Source organism: Carlito syrichta, unplaced genomic scaffold (genome assembly GCF_000164805.1).
Source record: "Carlito syrichta isolate Samal-C Ts95f unplaced genomic scaffold, Tarsius_syrichta-2.0.1 Scaffold269792, whole genome shotgun sequence".
Lineage (NCBI taxonomy): Eukaryota > Metazoa > Chordata > Mammalia > Primates > Tarsiidae > Carlito > Carlito syrichta.
In genome coordinates, this window is record NW_007213888.1 from 47096 (window position 1) to 66495 (window position 19400).

At 40.3% G+C, this 19400-nt stretch overlaps 1 protein-coding gene across 1 annotated transcript in view; it reads left to right on the top strand.

Moving 5' to 3' along the window:
* The window catches only part of LOC103254099 (STE20/SPS1-related proline-alanine-rich protein kinase), a gene marked incomplete at its 3' end in the record, with an annotated part of 130166 nt that overhangs the window by 31531 nt on the left and 79235 nt on the right, over nucleotides 1-19400 (top strand). The window contains exons 6-8 of the mRNA XM_021709641.1: nucleotides 11465-11574; nucleotides 12132-12233; nucleotides 14397-14530. Coding sequence (XP_021565316.1) covers nucleotides 11465-11574; nucleotides 12132-12233; nucleotides 14397-14530 — 346 coding nt within the window. The remainder of the gene's footprint in view (nucleotides 1-11464; nucleotides 11575-12131; nucleotides 12234-14396; nucleotides 14531-19400) is intronic.

Below are 19400 nucleotides of genomic sequence, written 5' to 3' on the forward strand. Positions count from 1 at the left end.
TGATTTACATTTTTAGTATTGCCCTTGGACTTCCTGTGTCATAAGAGAATATGCACACAGCACTTTTTTCCTGTTACTCTTTCTCTACTACCATGGTTTTCTTCATTTAAGAGGTGACAGAGGGAAGCTGTGAAGTTGGTCATGCATTGAGATCTTCTAGTCCTACTGAATCATGCCACAGCACCTGCTGGGAAGACGGTACTCTAGAGCAGTGCTTCTCCAGCCTCAGTGTGCATAGAATCAGCAGGGGAGCTTGCTGCAGTACACAGATTCTGATTTGGAGTGGGACTCAAGGCTCTGCATTTGGAGCCTCCCAAGTGATGCTGGTGATTCTGGTCTGTGGACCTCACTTGGAAAAGTGAGGGTCTGGACTAGAATGTTGAGGTCACTCCTCTTTCCTTTTTTTCCTGAGATTGTGTTATTCTGTCTGCTGGAGGTTTGTGTAAGGGTAACCCCAGACAGCAACCCTTGGCAAAAAAGTGAGTTAGACTCTTGTTGCAGAATATCTTTTCCCCCTGAGATGCCTCTGCATTTATTTGTTTTGATTTGTGCCCTTGGCATTAAAAGCCATGCTTAATACTGAAGCTGTTTTAAAATCCAAAATTGCACCGTATGCTAAACTGTTTTCTTGATGAGTTTTACCAAGTCCTTTTGTGGATTGCAGTGACTTTGGCCTCTGACGCAATGATTAACCCTTTGCAGCAAGAAAGTATGAGTAAATGTGGCTGGACTGGGGAAAGATTGCAGACTGTAAGAGTTAAGTTTGGGTCCAAATAGCAGAGTACTTGTCTGACAGGAGATTAAGCAACAGAGACATTTAATTATCTCATATAACAAGAAGTCCAGACATTTGGTTTCAGAGTTGGTGCAAGGGCCCCGGGGATACCACAGAGGTCATGGACTGACTCTTACCTGCTTTCCCTTCTGCACCTTCACTATGTTAAGCAGCACCTGTCCTCATGGGCTCTTCTTGCTCCCTGAATCATGTCTTCAAGTGACCCTTCCCAAACAGGAAGAGGAGTGTGGATCAAAGGAGCCTTCAGAGGGGTTCTTTTATTTAGATTAATTTCCCCACAAGAGGCAGCACTCCATCCCCTTGGAGTGCATAGACCAGGACTAGGGCACACCCTTAGACCATTCCCTGGTGAAGAGGAGCCATGCACCATGATTGGCCTAGATCAGTCAGATTAATCCCCCAAGGTCTGGCAAATGAAATCAAGATTCTGGTAAAGAGGAACTGGGTATGGTTGTTGGGTGGTCAGCCAACAGTGTGCTGCAAGGACTGATATTATTGAGAACCCACTATCTTCTGAGCTCCCTGTTCTAAAGCTTGAGAAACCATTGCCAAAGATGTTAAGTAAATGAGCAGAGAGTATAACTAGGACTTAGATTCAGGCCTGTTTGATTTTAAAGCGCCTTATTGGAATGGGGGACATAGGGGTCCTTTGTACACACAGTGTCCTTCCTTGCTTCCTGTCCTCTTCCCTTTAGTTTTAGAGCTCATTTGTGGAACTCACTAGAAATGATCAGGGCCCCATGATATGCCTCTGAATGAGGGCCCCATATGCTCTACCACACACATACCTATTTGGTCTCTTGGGTCATGGGGGCACTGGAATACCTTTATAATAATAGGGAGAAAGCTACTCCTGTACGCAAAGTGGCCTTATTTCAAGGAGGAAGCCAGCCTAGTGAGTGCTGGCAGCTGCTGTTCCAGGTCTTGCCACATCCTGACTTGGCCACTGGGCTCCACACTCTGCTTCTTGTCCTGGGTTGTGCTGTGTTCTGCTGAGCACAGTGCAGGTACTCAGAGGGGCAGCAGCCACCTGGAGGACTGGCAGTGTCCCTCTGCCTGCTCCGAGTCAGTGCAGCACCAGTCTCTACTGGGTATCCCAGCAGGTGGGAGGGAGGGCATGACCCTCCTCCTGTGTGCACTCAGATTTGGCTTTCAGTGCCCAGTGGTGGAGTGATATTCTAAGGATGGCCAGGGTCCCGGAAAGTAAATCGTTGCCCCTATTTAATTTAAAAGCAAACAAGAACCCCAAACAAACTGGTATACAAACCTGGATTTAATGATACATTAAAAACATAAAACTGAGGAATGGTAATTTGATCAGTTAAAGAAGCTAAAGGCACTTGGTTAAAGTATGTGATAATTGGACAAGCAGAGGGCAACAAGACTGGAAGCCTGTTGACTTCTACATACATGCCGGTTTAGGGTCTGGGATGGGCTTCCTTGTTATTCTCAAATGCCCTGGAAGGAGAAAGATTTTGACCAGAGAGTGCTATGTTCAGAACTGTACCTTAGGAAGATGAATCTAGATGTAATATGTAGACTGGAGTGGTTGGAAGAGGCATGCCTTTGATTTTGTAACTGCGAATGCCCTGGCTTTCTCCAGTTTGCGTTTTCCTTCTCTCACCAGCAACATCAGTAGAAAGGACACCTGAGAAATACACCAGCAGAAGATGGCGCCTTTAGTTCTGAGTGTAGTTTATTGGGTACATTAGCATGTTTCTTCTATTTGTGTTCTTCAGGTCATGTAATAGTCACTCCATTTAAATTAGTATATTTTCCCATGTTAATTCTCACTAGAAGGCCAGGATTGTGTCTAAATCTAAACTCTGTAAGCCCACGGTGTCTAAACCCACACCACGCACACTGTTGTGCACACCCATGTGTCCTGAACATAAGTGGGTGCTGCACCACTGACACATCCTTGTACAAAAATAATATGAAAAGAAAGAAATACGTTGTTTTAAAAAATCTTTATTTAGTCTGTTTCTAACAGAATTAAGAAAATATTTGCTTCTGTTTTCTACTCATTATTATATAGCTTGCATAATGTAAGTCACAATGTACTTTATTCATCCTGCGTTGGTGTTGTAACATTTTAAGGAAACCTGTGGGACTCAGGAAGGCCGGATGCTGGCAGCCCTGAATATGTTCCTGGTTATTTAGAAGTACATTTCAATTTTGTCAGTCAAGTATTGAGAATCTCACATGAGAAAAAAAAAACAAAAAACAAAACAAAACAAAAAGCTGGGAATCAAACCAAATTATAAAGGGATTGTTTTTGATGATATAAATATGACATTTAGGATTAACCAGAGAACCTCAAACCAGTTTTTCTGTGTTGAGTAATCACAGCTTGATCTTTACTCAGGGAAGAGCTTAGGAGTTGTGGAACCGTAACCCCATTACTCCATTTTGCATTTCCTTTTCAATAAAGAAAAATACACTGAACTTTCTAAAAAAGGAAGGACCGGTGCTAAGTGGCTAACTCCCTTTTGAAGAACTGTGGATTTTATTCAGACCCTCAATAACATGCTGTGTGTTCCTTGGCAAGTCATTTAATCATTTTTATTTCTTCCTCTTTTTTAGTTCCAGTACCCACTAAATCACCATATTTTCTTGAATTTGTCTAATCCATTCCATTTCCAGAGTCTCTGTTCACATACAGACTCTGTTGATTTTACTCCTGGGCTATGGCTGTGGTCTTCCCTGCTCCTAGTCTTTCTCCTTTCCTGTGCACCCTTGCATGGTTGGTTATTTTTTCCAAATTTTCTTCTTTTCTAGAGAGAGTGAGCCGCAGTTGTTAATTGATCAAGTCCAAGTTCCTTTACGTGATGCTCAGACTCTGTGGTTGGTTGGGCCCCTCAAAAGTCTTCCCAAGTGCTTCTCCACTTTTTGAAATCATGGCCTCTGTGCCAGGGCTTGGGGGGTGGGAGGAGGCTATTTCTAGCAAGGAACTCTCCTGGCCCCTGAAGTTATGGAGGCTCCTAATGCCTCAGACCCCCAGCCAGCCACTTAGGGATCAATATCTTTCTTAACCCATTGTAAGTATATTTTAGGAAGCTCTGAGCTCTCAAATATTGATCTCATTACTGTCTAATCCAAGACTGAATTGGCCTAGGCCAATTTTGGCCAGGTTCCTTTTCAAAGATATTAGCAGATGCTATGGAAACGTGAGGTAGGTGAGGTTTGGCTACTTGCCCATAGCTTCCCTCCAAGGTTTTAGGGAAATCAAATTTCAGACCAAATTTTGCCTTAATTAGCAAGCCAGCCCCTAAACAGTTTTCACAATTTGTTCTGTAAACTCAAGGAAATCCCTGCTTTCTTTCCTTCTAGATGAATGAAAAATTCATTAGCAGCAGACATGCCAAGATTTCGGATGCAGTTTTCTTTTACCCTTATACTTGCTATTAGGAATCCAACTTGACATAGAACTGGGTAGGGGACTGGGTAGGGGGTTCTAGTCTATAGTTGGGTCTGACTGAATTCTTTTATTCTCTTCATGTAAGGCGGAGGAGTGTTTCTAAAATATTTTAGCCACTGCTCTGTGTGCTAAAAACCTTTATGCCCATCAGTGAAAGTCCATTTCTAACATTCATCATGCCTCTCAACAGGTCACTTTTTCCCCTAATAATAACACTTTTTGGACAATCACTTGGCTTATGTTTATCTATATTTAGATACAGAGATAATAGAAATACTTCTAGCAGCTGCCTCTGACATCCTGAATTGAATGCTACCATCATCCCCAGCACTGGGTATTCTTGGTTAGCATGCCAGCCGACCACCTGGGTTGTGGTGTCACAAACATAATATCACATGGCATATGTTGAAGTATTTTAGGTAAATTTTAGACATAATAACCACCAGTTGGCAGGCTAGTTTCATAGATTAAATTAGGCAGGAGAAATAGCTTTTCCAGTTTTTAAAAAAATGAAATTTGTTGCCAACAACAACAAGAAAGGGAGCTTTTATGGAATGATCCTGATGTTCGGCTTCTCTGGGAAAACTGGGAGATCTGGCAATGCTAGGTCCTTCTTCCTCTGTGGCAGCTTTCTTCTCGTGTCCTGCTTTAGACTTGGTGGGACGGTGCTGAGAATGGGCTCTGGGGTTCCACACATGGCCCAGCACTCCCTAATGTCTCTAACACAGAGACTAAACGTCAAGGGCCCTTTATTTATTTTATTTTATTTTTTGAGTTGGAGTCTTACTCTCTCGCCCAGACTGGAGTGCAGTGGCCGCTCCCGGCCACCGCAGCCTCGACCTGCTGGGCTCCGGCGATCCTTCCGCCTCAGCCTTCCAAGTAGCCAGAATTACAGGCATGTGCTACCACGCCTGGCTGATTTTTTGATTTATTGTAGAGATGAGGTCTCGCTGCCCAGGCGGGTCTCGAACCTGTGGGCTCAGGCAATCCACTCACCTCAGCCTCCCAAAGGCGCGGGATTACAGGCTGAGCCACTGAGGGCCCTTTAAACTACAGTTGTACTGTTGGCTTTTAGGGCCCTCTTCCCTCCTGTAGACTTCTGCCTGGCCCCTGTAGGTATTTGAGTTTTTGACGCTTGCAGCTGTCAGACTGTTTTCCTTCTTGGCTCTGCACTTGTGCTTTGCTCATGCTGTTTCTTTGTCTGGAATTTGTTTCCTGTTAGGCTTGCATATTAAAATCTTCCCCTCATCTTCAAGGCCAGGTTCAGGGCCCACTTTGGATATCATCTTTCATGACCACTGTTGTGGTAATGACTCCTCCACCTCTACACAGTGTAGCATTTGACTCTACATGTTATTCTGTTGTCTGTTGTTTCATGTCTTATCCTGTCTTGATTGGAATATCTTCCAGATCAAGAAACATACCTTTTTCCTATTTTATATTTCTACCCTTGTAAAATATTAATGCCTGTTCCCTTGCCACACTTACCTTGTTTATGAAAAGGCAGAGGCTGGACTCGGTGGCTCAGCCTGTAATCCCAGCACTTTGGGAGGCCGAGGCTAGTGGATTGCCTGAGACAGCGAGTTCGAGACCCGCCGGGGCAACTTGGTGAGACCTCGTCTCTACAATAAATCAAAAACTAGCTGGGCGTGGTAGCACACGCCTCTAGTTCCAGCTACTTGGAAGGCTGAGGTAGAAGTATCGCTGGAGCCCAGCAGATCGAGACTGCAGAGGCTGGGAGCGTGCCACTGCACTCCAGTCTGGGTGACAGAGTGAGACTCCAATTCAAAAAAAAAAAAAAGAAAGAAAAGACAGAGAACAGTAGCTTATTGATTTACCTAACAGTTGTTACAAGGACTATTTATACATGGTAAGAAGAAATGGGGAGTCTTTAAAACATTTTTTTTTTAGCTGGGCAGGGTGGTTGACACCTGTAATCTTAGCATTTTGGGAGGCTGAGGTGAGAGGATTGCTTGAGCCCACGAGCTTGAGATCGGCCTGGGCAACATAATGAGACCCTATCTCTATAAAAAATAAAAAAATTACTTGGGCGTGGTGGTGCTTGCCTGTAGTCCCAGCTACTTGGAACACTGAGGCAGAAAGATTGCCTGAGCCCAGTAGGTTAAGGCTGTGGTGAACTGTGATCATGCCACTGTACCTGCCTGGGTGACAGAGTAGTGAGACCTTGACTCAAAAAAAAATCTTTTTTTAAAGTTTTTAAATTACTTTATTTTTTTAGAGATAGGGTCTCTCACTGTCCCGTTACCCAGGTTGGAGTGCAGTGGTGCGACCATAGCTCAATGTAACCTTGAACTCTTGAGCTCAATCAGTTCTCCTTCTTCAGCCTCCTGAGTAGCTGGGACTACAGATGTGTACCACTAAACTCAGCTAATTTTTTAGTGTTTTAGAAATGGAGTTTCATTGTAGTACCCAGGCTGGTCTTGAGTGCCTGGCCTCAAGCAGTCCTCCCACCTTGGCCTCTCAAAGTGCTGGGACTACAGGCCTGCACCACCTCAGGGCATGCACCTGGCTTGAGAGTCTTATTAATATGATAGTAGTATAAAAATTGGCCTCAATAAGAAGCCTAATTAAGGAAACATAGGCCCAGAAAGTTTAGGTCCCTTACTGGAGTCATTCATTTGGGGAATAGTCTAGTTGTAGGCCTAACCACTGTGAAACTCAGCTCTTGGTCATTGGTTACTGTGATGTTTCCTGGTAGATGTACCATTTTCCAAATCAGATAACTGTATCTCAAATCCTGCTGATTCACCTCAAGGCGTGGTATCATTCACATGTCAAAATAAGACACTGACCAAAGTGACTTAAGTCGTACATGATAAGTTAAGCACAGGTGATGGATGCACCTCAGACTATTTACAAAAGCCAGGATTCCAGAGAGGCTCTCTCATTACTCAGCTCCTGCAGAAAGCCCTCTGCCGATGGTGCTCTTCGCAGTTGTGGGGAATGACATACCTGGGTGACAAAGCATCATGTGCAAAGGCAGCACCGGTGAGGGCTGAGGTGGTGATGGGATCAGGAAATAAAAAGCCAGTAGTTTAGTAGGCTGGAGTTCATTGTTTGAGTCTGGGAGTAGAGAATAAAGGGGAGTCAAGTTTACGTGTTAGGCTGTGGAGGTCTTAAGGACTTTTAAGGAGGGCTCATGGGTCTGTGACATAGAAAGGCCTTGTTTTTGGAGCCCGGATCTAGGGGAAAAAGGGAGGTAGGGCCTTAGGAGGCCGCCACAGGTATCTTGGCAAGGTGTGATGGTGGCTTAAACGAAGGCAGTGGTTGTGGGGAAGCAAAGAAGTGAATGGATTCACTAGGATGACCACATTCTTTCTGTTATTTTTTTTTCTCCCTTAAAGCAGCTTTTACCCATATCTTCCAGTTATTCCTGGAGACAGGGAGATGGACTGACTAACTTTATGTGTAGCTGTTGATTCCATGTTGTCATGGTTCATGGTTTTGGACCCACATGTCACTGGCTCCATTCTCTGGCTATACAGATGGACCCCTGAGGAAACAAGGACAGCTTGCCATTGTTACCTTGTTTTCACTATTATATATTAACCATCTCAACAGAATAGACACATTTCCTTGTTTATATAAGCACACTATGTACTTCGGTCAAAATGTTCTGTTTCTCAGTATATGTAAATCTTTCTATATACGTGTTAGCTATACACAGTAGAAAATTGTGTATTTATTCTGTAGTCAGAAGGGTGAATAGATGTTAGGATTAGTGTTTTCTGCTACTTAAATTTTTGTTCTGAGCTTTGAAGACATTTAACCATCTGTTTATGACTTTAAAGTGAGTGTTTAAAGTAGAGGCTATGAATAAGTATGTGAATCATGAAGATATATTGAAAGGGGTACTGTCAGTAATGAATTGCCACTATACATCTTTTTCAGCTGTTTTTCCAGCTTTTAAAAATGTCCAATGTAAGCCAGGCTCCATGGCTCAGCCTGTAATCCCAGCGCTTTGGGAGGCTGAGGTGAGTGGATTGCCTGAGCCTATGGGTTCGAGACCCACCTGGGCAACTTGGTGAGACCTCATCTCTACAATAAATAAAAAATTAGCCAGGCGTGTTAGTGCACGCCTGTAGTTCCAGCTACTTGGAAAGCTGAGGTGGAAGGATTGCCGGAGCTCAGCAGGTCAAGGCTGCAGTGGCCAGGAGTGGCCACTGCACTCCAGTCTGAGTGACAGAGTGAGACTCCAACTCAAAAAAAAAAAAAAAAAAATGTCCAATGTAAGCAGATAGTATTTTTAAGGAATTTAAAAATGTCTAATGTTAACTATGGATTTCTATCTGGATTATATCTTTCAGGTAGTGATGTCAGGGTACAGGGTCACTTCATTTACATTTATAAGAATCTTTTAAATATTTATTTATTTGTGAGTTAGGGTCTTCTGATACCCAGGCTGGAGTGCAGTGGCATGATCATGGCTAACCACAATCTTGACATCTTGGGCTTAGGCCATCCTTCCACCTCAGTCTCCTGAGTAGCTGGGACTACAGGTGCATGCCACCACGCCTGGCTAATTTTTGTGTGTGTGTGAGAGTTGGATGTCTCATTCTGTCACTCAGGCTGGAGTAAAGTGGCATTATCACAATGATCACAGCTCATGGCAGCCTTGACCTCCTGGGCTTCAGCGGTCCTTCCACCTCAGAATCCCAAGTATCTGGGACTATAAGTGTGAACCACATTGCCTGGCTATTTTTTTAAAAAATATTTTTTGTAGAGATAAGGTTTTGGTATGCTGCCCAGGCTGGTCTCAAACTCCTGGGCTCAAGCAGTCCTTTTGCCTCAGCTTCCCAAAGCACTGAGATTACAGGCATGAGCTACCGTGCCGGACTGTTTTATCTTAAAGTAGTTTTTAACCCATGTTATTAATTATTTACAGGATATGTATTTATTTAGCATTGATATAAAATAATTTTAATAAAAAATGAAATGCTAGATTCATTGTTCAACTTATTTTCAGAAATATTTAAAAACTAAATTGAAAATGAGGTTGGGTATAGTGGCTCATGCCTGTAATCCCAGCACTTTGGGAGGCCAAGGCAGGAAGATTGCTGGAAGACAGGAGTTCAAGATCAGCCTGGGCAGCATTGCCAGACCCTGTCTCTACAAAAAAATTTTAAAAGTAGCTGGTGTGGTGGCATGGCCTATTGTCCTAGCTACTTGGGCAGCTGGCAAGGGAGAATTGTTTGAGCCTAGGGGTTTGAGGCCACAGTGAGCTATGACTGTACCACTACACTACAGTCCAGCCCAGGTGGCAGAGCGAGACTCTGTCTAAAAAAAAAAAAAAAAAAAAAGAGCATAAAAAGAAATATAAATTAAGTTGAAATTAATGATTTTTGAAAGCCTTATATTCTTTTTCTCCAGCCAGATATAGTAGACATTTATGAATGATTCAGTTCCCCTAACTTTTCTGTAAGAGAATGAATAGTGTCTTCTCCCAGCCTCAGGAGACTGACTGGTTCCAGAGAGTTCTTTTTTAAGACTTTAGTTTTCAGACGGCAGTATAAGAATTCCATGAGTTTTGGAGCTGGACACATATATGCATATTAAATTATCTAGCATTTTTTCAAAATATACTTTCGTTCAGTATGAACATGCAAGTAGCAGTTGGAACAAAGATTCCATTTGTCAGTTCTCATTTCTTTTACTTGTAGTTGAAATCATGTTGGGAGTATGAGTAAATTTAAATATAAATAAAATAAAACAGTCACTGTATTTCCACTCAGTTACAATGTAATCAAGTCACACAATTGCATAAGTTAATATTATAGGCCTAATGCAAATGCTAATACATTTTGACCTTGGTTTGTACTTGAGGTTGTTCTCTGGTAATTGCTGTCATCTTGACAGTCAACAAAGGGGACCAGCAGAGGTGAATTTTGTGAGAACAATTTGCAGGGGTTCAGACTACATAGGGTACTGTGGTGTTTTGTAGTATTGACTACCCTTTTTAATTTCTACCTGTCAGTTCACTATCCAGTGGTCCTGGACTGGCTATTATCAACAGGTGCACTAGTTTTGAGGAACTGCTTTAACTTATTAGCTATTTTTAGCCTTTGTGTAAACATGTAAATATGAGTACCTGCATTAATAATCACCAGGTTTTCCTTTTTCTACTGTCACATACAGATATAATTTTTTATACATATGCCTGTATGTTTATATAGGTTGAGTATCCCTAATCTGAAAATTTGAAATTCCAAATGCTCCAAAATTGGAAACTTTTTGAGTGCTGACATGATATTCAAGGAACTGTGGATTGGAACATTTTGGATTTCTGATTTTTCAAATTTAGGGATGCTTAACTGGTAAGTATAAAATGCAAATATTCCAAAATCGGAAAAAAATCCAAGATCTGAAACACTTCTCAAGCATTTTGGGCGAGGGATATTAAACATGTACAGTATGCCTAATTAATTCATCTCAGAAAAAGAACTTTTAATATATAATAGTTATTAAATATATTATTTAATTCTACAAGCCACTTCCCCTGTACTTACAAACTTGTCCAAAAAGCAAACATTGAAGGAAAAAAAAGTCTTTGCTGACTGAGCTTTTTCTTTGTGTTGGTTGCTACACAGAGCAAACCTGGGCATGTTGGCCTCATGTACTTGGGGTTGTGGATTTGCCATTATGATTTTGGCTAAGGTATTAGCATGATTTAGGCAAGATATGGTAATGTAGAATATGGATGTTATTCATCTTTTATTAAAAAATTAACTCCCCAAACATTGATAGCTTGGAATAAAAGAGGTAGAAAATAATATAAGAAAAGAAAAACACAAAAAGGAACTATACCACATTGTTTTACTGCCTCTGGTGGTATTCTTATAAATGATTTCCCAAAATGAATTTTAACTGAAAGCTAAAACCCATTATATGTTGGGCTTTGGAAATGTGTTTGTGTTTTCATGGATATTGTAATCCTTTATGGTAAATTATGACTTCTGATACCTTTTTAGTGGAAAATATAATTTGGCATGCTGAGCTTTTGGACCAGTGGGCTTGTGGGCCCATTACCTATGATGGAGTTCTCTAAGGCATAGGAGATGGCAGAAAGCAGGTCTGCCCTGTGGTATGCCTGAGAGAGTGCTTGGGCATGTTTGGAGGAATTCATCGCCACTGCAAAGTTTCCCAGGAAGAGTCATGTTCAAAAAGTCAGGATTTATAAGCAATAATGCCTTATATAAAATAAGGGTGATTTTTTTTTTCCCTTTCAGATTTTGGGGTAAGTGCATTCTTAGCAACAGGGGGTGATGTTACCCGAAATAAAGTAAGAAAAACATTCGTCGGTACCCCATGTTGGATGGCCCCTGAAGTCATGGAACAGGTAAAAAAAAAAAAAAAAAAGTGATATTTTCATGGACATGGTACACATCACGAGTACACTAATGTTTCATTCAAATGAATCCTTTCAGTAGAATGCATTATGTAACTAAGATTTCATTCTTGATTGCTAGCGCTCAGCAAACTAACGTGAAAGATGTTTATAAAAAGCTGTGAATTTCTAGCTGGGCTCGGTGGCTCAGCCTGTAATCCCACGCCTTTGGGAGGCTGAGGTGAGTGGATTGCCTGAGCCCGTGGGTTCAAGACCCGCCTGGGCAGCAAGACCTCATCTCTACAATAAATCAAAAGTCAGCCGGGCGTGGTAGCACATGCCTGTAATTCTGGCTACTCGGAAGGCTAAGGCGAAAGGATCGCCGGAGCCCAGCAGGTGAGGCTGCGGTGGCCGAGAGCGGTGACTGCACTCCAGTCTGGGTGACAGAGTGAGACTCCAACTAAAAAAAAAAAAAAAAAAAAGGCTGTGAATTTCTGAAATGATCTGGACTTCTTGATATGAAATCTGCCAGCTCTGTAATTGTATTTCTTTCTTGGTTTCTTTCTTAGGTGAGAGGCTATGACTTTAAGGCTGACATGTGGAGTTTTGGAATAACTGCCATTGAATTAGCAACAGGAGCAGCGCCTTATCACAAATACCCTCCCATGAAAGTAATTACAATTGGAAATATTATGTTGAGTTTGAAATGTGATTGAACGAAATCTGTTCTCTACTTCTCCTGAATGCCATCATTTTTCTCTTAGACCTGAAGAGAATTAATGGAGAAATGTAGCCAAGCTGAATGTTGTCAGATTTTCTCAGTGGACAGAGTAGGACAAACGTAGTACAGTTCCCAGCTTTGAAGCTTGCTTTACATTCTTAGCACAGAGTTGAGGAAAGAATGTGATCAAATTGGTCATTGGAAGTTGATAGCTATGACAGATGCTGGTCATTACTCTTTTGATAGCAGGACAACCCCAAGTCCCTAAAGAAAATCTAAAAATGATTATAGTGATGTCATCTTTGCAAATGGATTTCCCAGATTTTCAGGCCGCCTTCTTTTTTTTGTTGTCTTTTTAAATGATCTACAACATTTTCACCCCTGCTGTTATTGTGTAATGTTGGCATTTCATTTGATGTAAGTGAGCCACAGTGTTTTTAGGAAGTCACATATGCTTTGAATGCTATTTTCAGGCTTTTTGTTCTTCTTTTAACTGACCTGCCTCATTATTTCTGTATGTCCTGAGACAGTGATATCACAGTTAATTTACCCAACTGGATTTTGTTTTGAAGCTGAAAAACTCAGTGGAGATTGTAAAGCTATTTTACAGAGAATATGACCTGTGATTTTTTTCATAGTTATTGGAAAAATTTAAGAGAATAATAAAAAAAGACCCTGAGGATAAAAAAAAAAAAAAGTGAGCTTTACTGATTAAAAAAAGTGATACATTCTTTTTGTAGAAAGCTTGGAAGTACAAGTAAGACTAAAGAAGAAAATAATAATCACAATCCCATCAACCACAGACAATCTCTGTTAAAGTTTTAGTGTACTTCATTTCATTGTTTTTCTACATATATTTAAGTATATATTTTTTAACATAGCTAAGATTTTAGTATGTGGATATATTTTATATATAGTATGTATATATATTTTTTAACATAGCTAAGATTTTAGTATGTATACATGTGAGCAGGTACGTATTTGCATTTACCTACCCGATTTTGCTAGCAGAAAGTTTAAAGTTGAAGTGTAGACAGCGGAAATGACTGGCAAAAAAGCACTGAAGAAACTGAGGATTTTTTTCTTCCATTCGATTTTTCTCCCCCTTTCTTTCTCTACTTCCTAGTGTTTCCCACCTGGATCCAGAGTCACACTTGCTAGTCCCAGCCTGAAGCCCTCCAGGGTGTCTTGGGGGGGTCACAGTCCTCCCACTTTCTTCTCCTGGCTATTACCCTCCACAAACAATAAGCTGTCACTTTCATCCTTCATCTATTCACACATCTGAAAGTGTTTGAAGAGCCTTGACATGTATAGCATTTGCATAAATTGAGACTGATTTATGCATTAATGAGGCTTCTTCATCTTGTAGGTCAGTAGTTTTCTACATATTCTACTGTTGTAAAGCAGATAATTTTGATGTTAGTGTGAAAGAGTGGAAATTTTACCTTTTTGATTTAAAGTTGCATTTTGTTTTGTCCCCCTCCAAAATCATCATGGCCCTTTGATCTGATTATGGTTTTTAGCAACTCATTTATATCCTGGCTATCTTTCAGTGTCTTGCTCTCTTAATTTTGTCAAGGCTTTTCACAATTTTCTGAATGTTTTGTCATTTTTTAAAAAAGGAAATCATATTATCTCCTGGGATGTTGTGGTTTTATTTTTAGGGCTGTAATGTGTTACAGAAGGCTTGGGTACAGGCGGTTCCTTACTTATGAATGACCTGTATACATGAATGTTTACTGCTGCTCTGGCCCTCCTTTCCCCTCTGCCACCCATTTTCCCAACGAGCTAATGCTAGAGCTACATGCTCCTTGAGGCCATGTGAGAGCCAGTTCCCAGAAAGCCCTGTCCCGGTTGCTTTGGGAGCTCATTCATAACACATGGAACAAAATTTGTAAGTTCTGTCAATGGAACAACGAAAAGGTTAAAGGGTACATGAACAGTTTCGCAAAGGGAGATGAATACTTTCAATGCACAGCTTCTGAAAAGTTAAAATCATGGGAAAGCACTTTTCTACCTAAGCTATCTATCTTTGATGCTTTTGTGAAAAAATTAAAAACTCAAGTGTAGCAATCGCTGTACTGAGGTTTTTTCTTCGTGTTTGTTTCTTCAGGTATTAATGTTGACTTTGCAAAATGACCCACCCACTTTAGAAACGGGAGTAGAGGATAAAGAAATGATGAAAAAGTACGGCAAGTCCTTTAGAAAATTACTTTCGCTGTGTCTTCAGAAAGATCCTTCCAAAAGGTATGTCACACTTAGTGGATGAGTTAGTTAATGGCCTGGTTTGAGTCATGACAAAGCTTTGCTTGTGGATGGGAAAAGGCTGTGTGAGGACACTTGGAAAGTTACTGCTAGTCTCGAGGGAAGCCCTGCTCTGGCCCCCAGACTTCCAACCTGTTGGTAGAAGACAGCATCAGTCCGAGAGAGAGAGGTGAGTAGAGGACGAGGCAGAGGCAGAGGAAACTTTTTGGTGTTAATGAGATTTACTGTGCTTGTTAGGTGTGGGCTCTGTCTTCAAAGGAAATGAAGTAAAACAGAAATCAAAAGAAATTGGCAGTACTGCATGCAGAAGCTGAGCTAGTATTCTACACTGTGTAGGTTGAACTGACCTCTCAGGATTTGAATATCCTGCTAGCTCCAGTCTAAACCAGGCAGAGCTCCTGAATTTTGCATGAGCTTCCTTTTAGTTGCAGAACAAGTTGTTTGTTCAAAAGATTTCAGTAAAGAAGATTAAGGAGATTTTTACCTTAGAATGATTAATCATGTAAACAGAAGCAAATGGCTTTAAATTAATGTTAATGTTTCCTATTTATTCTTGGGTTATTGCCCTGCACTGTAGTTTGTCTGTTTTCCGAGTTCCTTTCTTCCTTCCTAATTTCTGTGACTTTGACATAGCTGAGGTAGTGATAATGGAGCCCACTGTTCTTTATCACCTAAGGGGAATGTTAATGATGTGAACCACACACAGGCCTTGGTTTCTTTGTAGGGACTTGGTTATGTTGTCCTAACATAAACCAGGAGAGGCCTCTGAGAAGTTACTGTCAACTCTAATCCACTCAGGGATGTAATTTGACATTTATATTTTGAAATGTAATAACTGACTTCTCTTTTTCAGGGAAGGATTCTGCTGTTAGGAGCAATTCCATTATTTTTATCTTAAGTTCTTATGAAACTTGTTAAGACTTTTGCCTCTACACAGTAATTTACTGTTTGAGTAACCTACCCTTCTCTAGATTAAATGCCATTCTTTGAAGCTGCTACTTTTATTTTTCTGCATTTACTGAATTTGCCTTGAATCTTTTCCACATTAGTCACCTTTCTCATGGAGCCAGGCTAAAGACTGTTTGCTATTAAGCGTCTTGAATTTTTTGTTGTAAAAGGGATAATTATTTTGTCATAGCTATAGGCTATTTCTGCTTAAACATCTCAGTTGTCCTTTATATTTGATTTGTAGGGCTTGTTTTCCCTCTAAGGTTTTTTGATCTCTCTTTGAGATTATTTCTTCACTCTCCTTTTGAGTGAACATGCTCTTAGATTCTAATTTTGTTCTTCAACATTTGTTTGTGTTTACTGTCATCTCCAAAAGAAAACTTGTGACAGGACCAAGAAGACAGAATTGGATCCGCCATAGCCCAGTGAGAGAAGGACTTGGCTAGTGTAGTCCTGAGTTTTTACTGATGATCTTTTTGATTCTTGAATTACAGTAGTTGAGATCCCACCTAGTGGTTGTGATGTGTAATGTCACACAATTCCGGTTTAAGAAAATGGTCTTAAGAAAACTTAGTTTACTTAATGTTATAACAATATATTTAAAATTTGGTCAAAATAAATTAGATTGACATAAGTTATATTTAATAAAATATTTTCATTTCTTAATCTTGAGAGGTTTTATTTATATATAAACTCAAATATTAGGTTCTTTGTAGTCTACCAAAAATAAAAAAAAACCTTTAGAAAACAGTCATCCACTGTATATTTAAATTCTTTCAATACTTTCTTAATAACATTATTGATGTATAAAGTAGTAATCATTTAGTGACTTGTTTTAAATGTTTTTTTCAACAAGTGACTCTGTTTTCACTCTTATGTAACTATTCTTTATAATAAACAGCTATAGACTTAGTGGTGCATCAACTTCCCAGGTGGCTCTTTCTTTTAATGAAGAGACACAGGTGTTGAGGATGTATGGGAGGAGTTGGGGGAAAAAAAAAGTCATGAAGTGTAAGAATGGAAAAAAGCAATATTGTGGAATTATTTTTATATGATGCAAGTTTAAAATATGTATTCATTACTAAATGGGTAAGTAAACATTTAGTTGCTGCACAATTCTGAGAGAAACCGTGACTATTTTCAGTCCCCTCTGCCTGTGCTTAAGCTGCTCAAGAGTTCTTGCTCTTCCTCTGTTTCCTTTCCACCCGTCTTTCTAGGCTTAGTTCAGATTCCTAGCTCTGCTTCAGCATCATCTGCATGATTTTGTTTCCTTGTCTGTATAGTAGGCTTAACAATACCCACTTTATAGACTCACTATGAGGATGAAAGGAGGTGCCCTTAAAGAAGATAGCACGGTGCCTGAAAAGTCCTTAAGTGCTCAGAAAATTGAGATTGCCATTTCTTTCTTTCTTTCTTTCTTTCTTTCTTTCTTTCTTTCTTTCTTTCTTTCTTTCTTTCTTTCTTTCTTTCTTTCTTTTGCCTTTTTTTCTCTGAACAAGTGGAGTTGTTGCAACTTTTGTGTAATATCTACAACTTTTTGAAGACATGTCGATTACATTGTGCACGTTTATTGATTTACACACTCATACTCTTCATGAGTGTGTAAGTTTTTTAGAAGGAGAAATTATCTTTATATCTGATGTCTGGCCTGTATTATATATTCAATACTATTTCTTGAACAACTGGATATGGTTGGGAACTTGCAGTTTGGGGATGATTTGGACCCATTGAAATGAATTTTAGAAACAAAAACCAGATTTAAGTAAGTTGAGGAGTGACTGGAACATTTTTTTGCCACTTTTTGTTATTTCTGTTGCCTGAATGCACATCTTTTACCTGTAATCTGAAAGCAGTTGATTGGTGCCAAAACCTGGTATTGTTGAGTACCTTTTGAGCAATGAATGAAGAAGTATCACAAGGAAGCAGTGACCAGGACAGATTCACCCCTATGTATGATTTCGTAGGCTAGCTGAAAGCAGTAGGCTGTGGGTTTTGTCAACCTTGAGAGCTCATGAGACTTTCCTTATAAAAGAGAGCTGGGTGTCAGAGCCCTTTACGTCATCTAGGTCTGTGTTCTGCTAGACAGACTGGCCTATATTTGCATAGCAGAACATCTTGCTATTTCTTAAAAAAAAAAAAAAGAGCCTTAATCTTGTAGATTTTGTGCTTTGTATGGATGGCAACTGTAAAAAGAAGTAGGATTTTCTTTGAGCTATAAGAGGGTGGATGTTGCATAGATATATCAGTAAGAAATGAATAAGACTTGCATATTTCATCTGGAGGAGTTCTAGGGGCAGAAAAGTAGGTCTGCCTGAGGTCAAAGGGCAGTTAGTACTTTTAATGCAAACTGTTAGAACTACTTAAACTGTATCATATTCATCCTGAATCTTTTGAAAATTATTTTCAGTCTCAGTGGACTTTGGTTCATCCATATGTATTAACTGAATCCTTTAAGAGATTTCCTTCTGAGAATGTTGGTACTTGCAGACTACCTCATTGTTTTTAAGGGTTTAAAATTGAATCATCATTCAAAGCTTGGACCATTATTTTGGTTGCTGGTAGCATTTTAGCATTTCTTGTAAAACAGCATTTGTACTTACATTACGTTGAACTTCTCAATGATTATTAGTAGCTGTGTAAAACATGACTATGCTTGCAGAATTCTTTCTCCTGGAGTACTCAGCTAAAAAGCAGGCGGCATTGATGGCTTCACATTAACCATGCACTGGTAGCTGCTGCGGCATAAAACTCAAATAAATAAAATCAAAACCAAAAAAACCTAAAACCAGTTGGTCAGCAGCCACATCAGCTTTGCTCATACTTTCTGTCACTTTCCTCCCCCTGTCATTTTCCTCATTTCTTCCAGTTCCGTACTTTCTCATGGAGATCGCTTGACACATGTAGAATTTTACCCCAAAGCTATAAATACTTCAGCTGATTTGAGCACAAAAAGGAACCAATGTTATTTTGTTATTCTCTGTGTAGAATTGAAATGATCTTGTACTTAACATTTAAGCCTATTTTTAAAAAAAAGTAGAAAAAACAGGACTTGGATTCTTTAAATCCTAGTTCTTCCCACCATTGTGTTTTTGTATTTACTGATGAAGGCTAGGAGTGAAGTAGAGAGCAGAGAAAGGCATTTTCTCTGCAGCGTGCTTTTCCCCCTTTACATTTTTGGTTACCATAGCAATGACCTCCCTGGGGAAGGGGGAGTACTTTCCCAGCCCCACATCTCAAGGTATGCATGGCATTTCCCAGCCTTCTCTCTACATCCTCCTGTACTTGACCCTTAATGTGCAGAAGTGGGGGCGGGCGGGGTGGGGGGGCAGTGGTGCAGAGGAGACAGGGAAGCCCTTTGGCTCCCCAACTACTCTGCTTTTTGCTCCTTTTTTTTCTTTCTAGCATAAGTCTTATTTTCATTGTCTTTCTGCATTCCCCATTCCATTGAACAGATGTTTAGAATTTGGTGCTAGCTAAATCTAGTTCCAGGAGTTGTAGTGCTGTGTCCAAATGTCTAACAGCATCCCTTTTCCCCCATATCAGATTATAGTATGAAATTAAGCCATCGCAGTTTCTGTTCTGTGGTAGGCATTGGGAATGTAAAAAGGAATCCTATGTGATCTCTGCCTCAGAAGGGCTTCTAACCTAGTGAGGGGAGGCAGGGAGACATAGGAAGAGATAAATACTTGATGGGGGTGTGGGTAGCCTGGTGCCTGAGTGCCAAGTAGGGAGCAATACCTTCTACTTGCAGGAGCTGGGAGAAGTATCTTTGAAGATGATGACATTTAAATTGGCTCTTGACTATCAGCGAGGGTGTGCCAGTTGGTTATGAAAAATTCTGAAGCAAGAAAAGAAATGTGTGCTTTGTCACGAAAGAGCAAGAGATGAGTGAGAACATCATTAT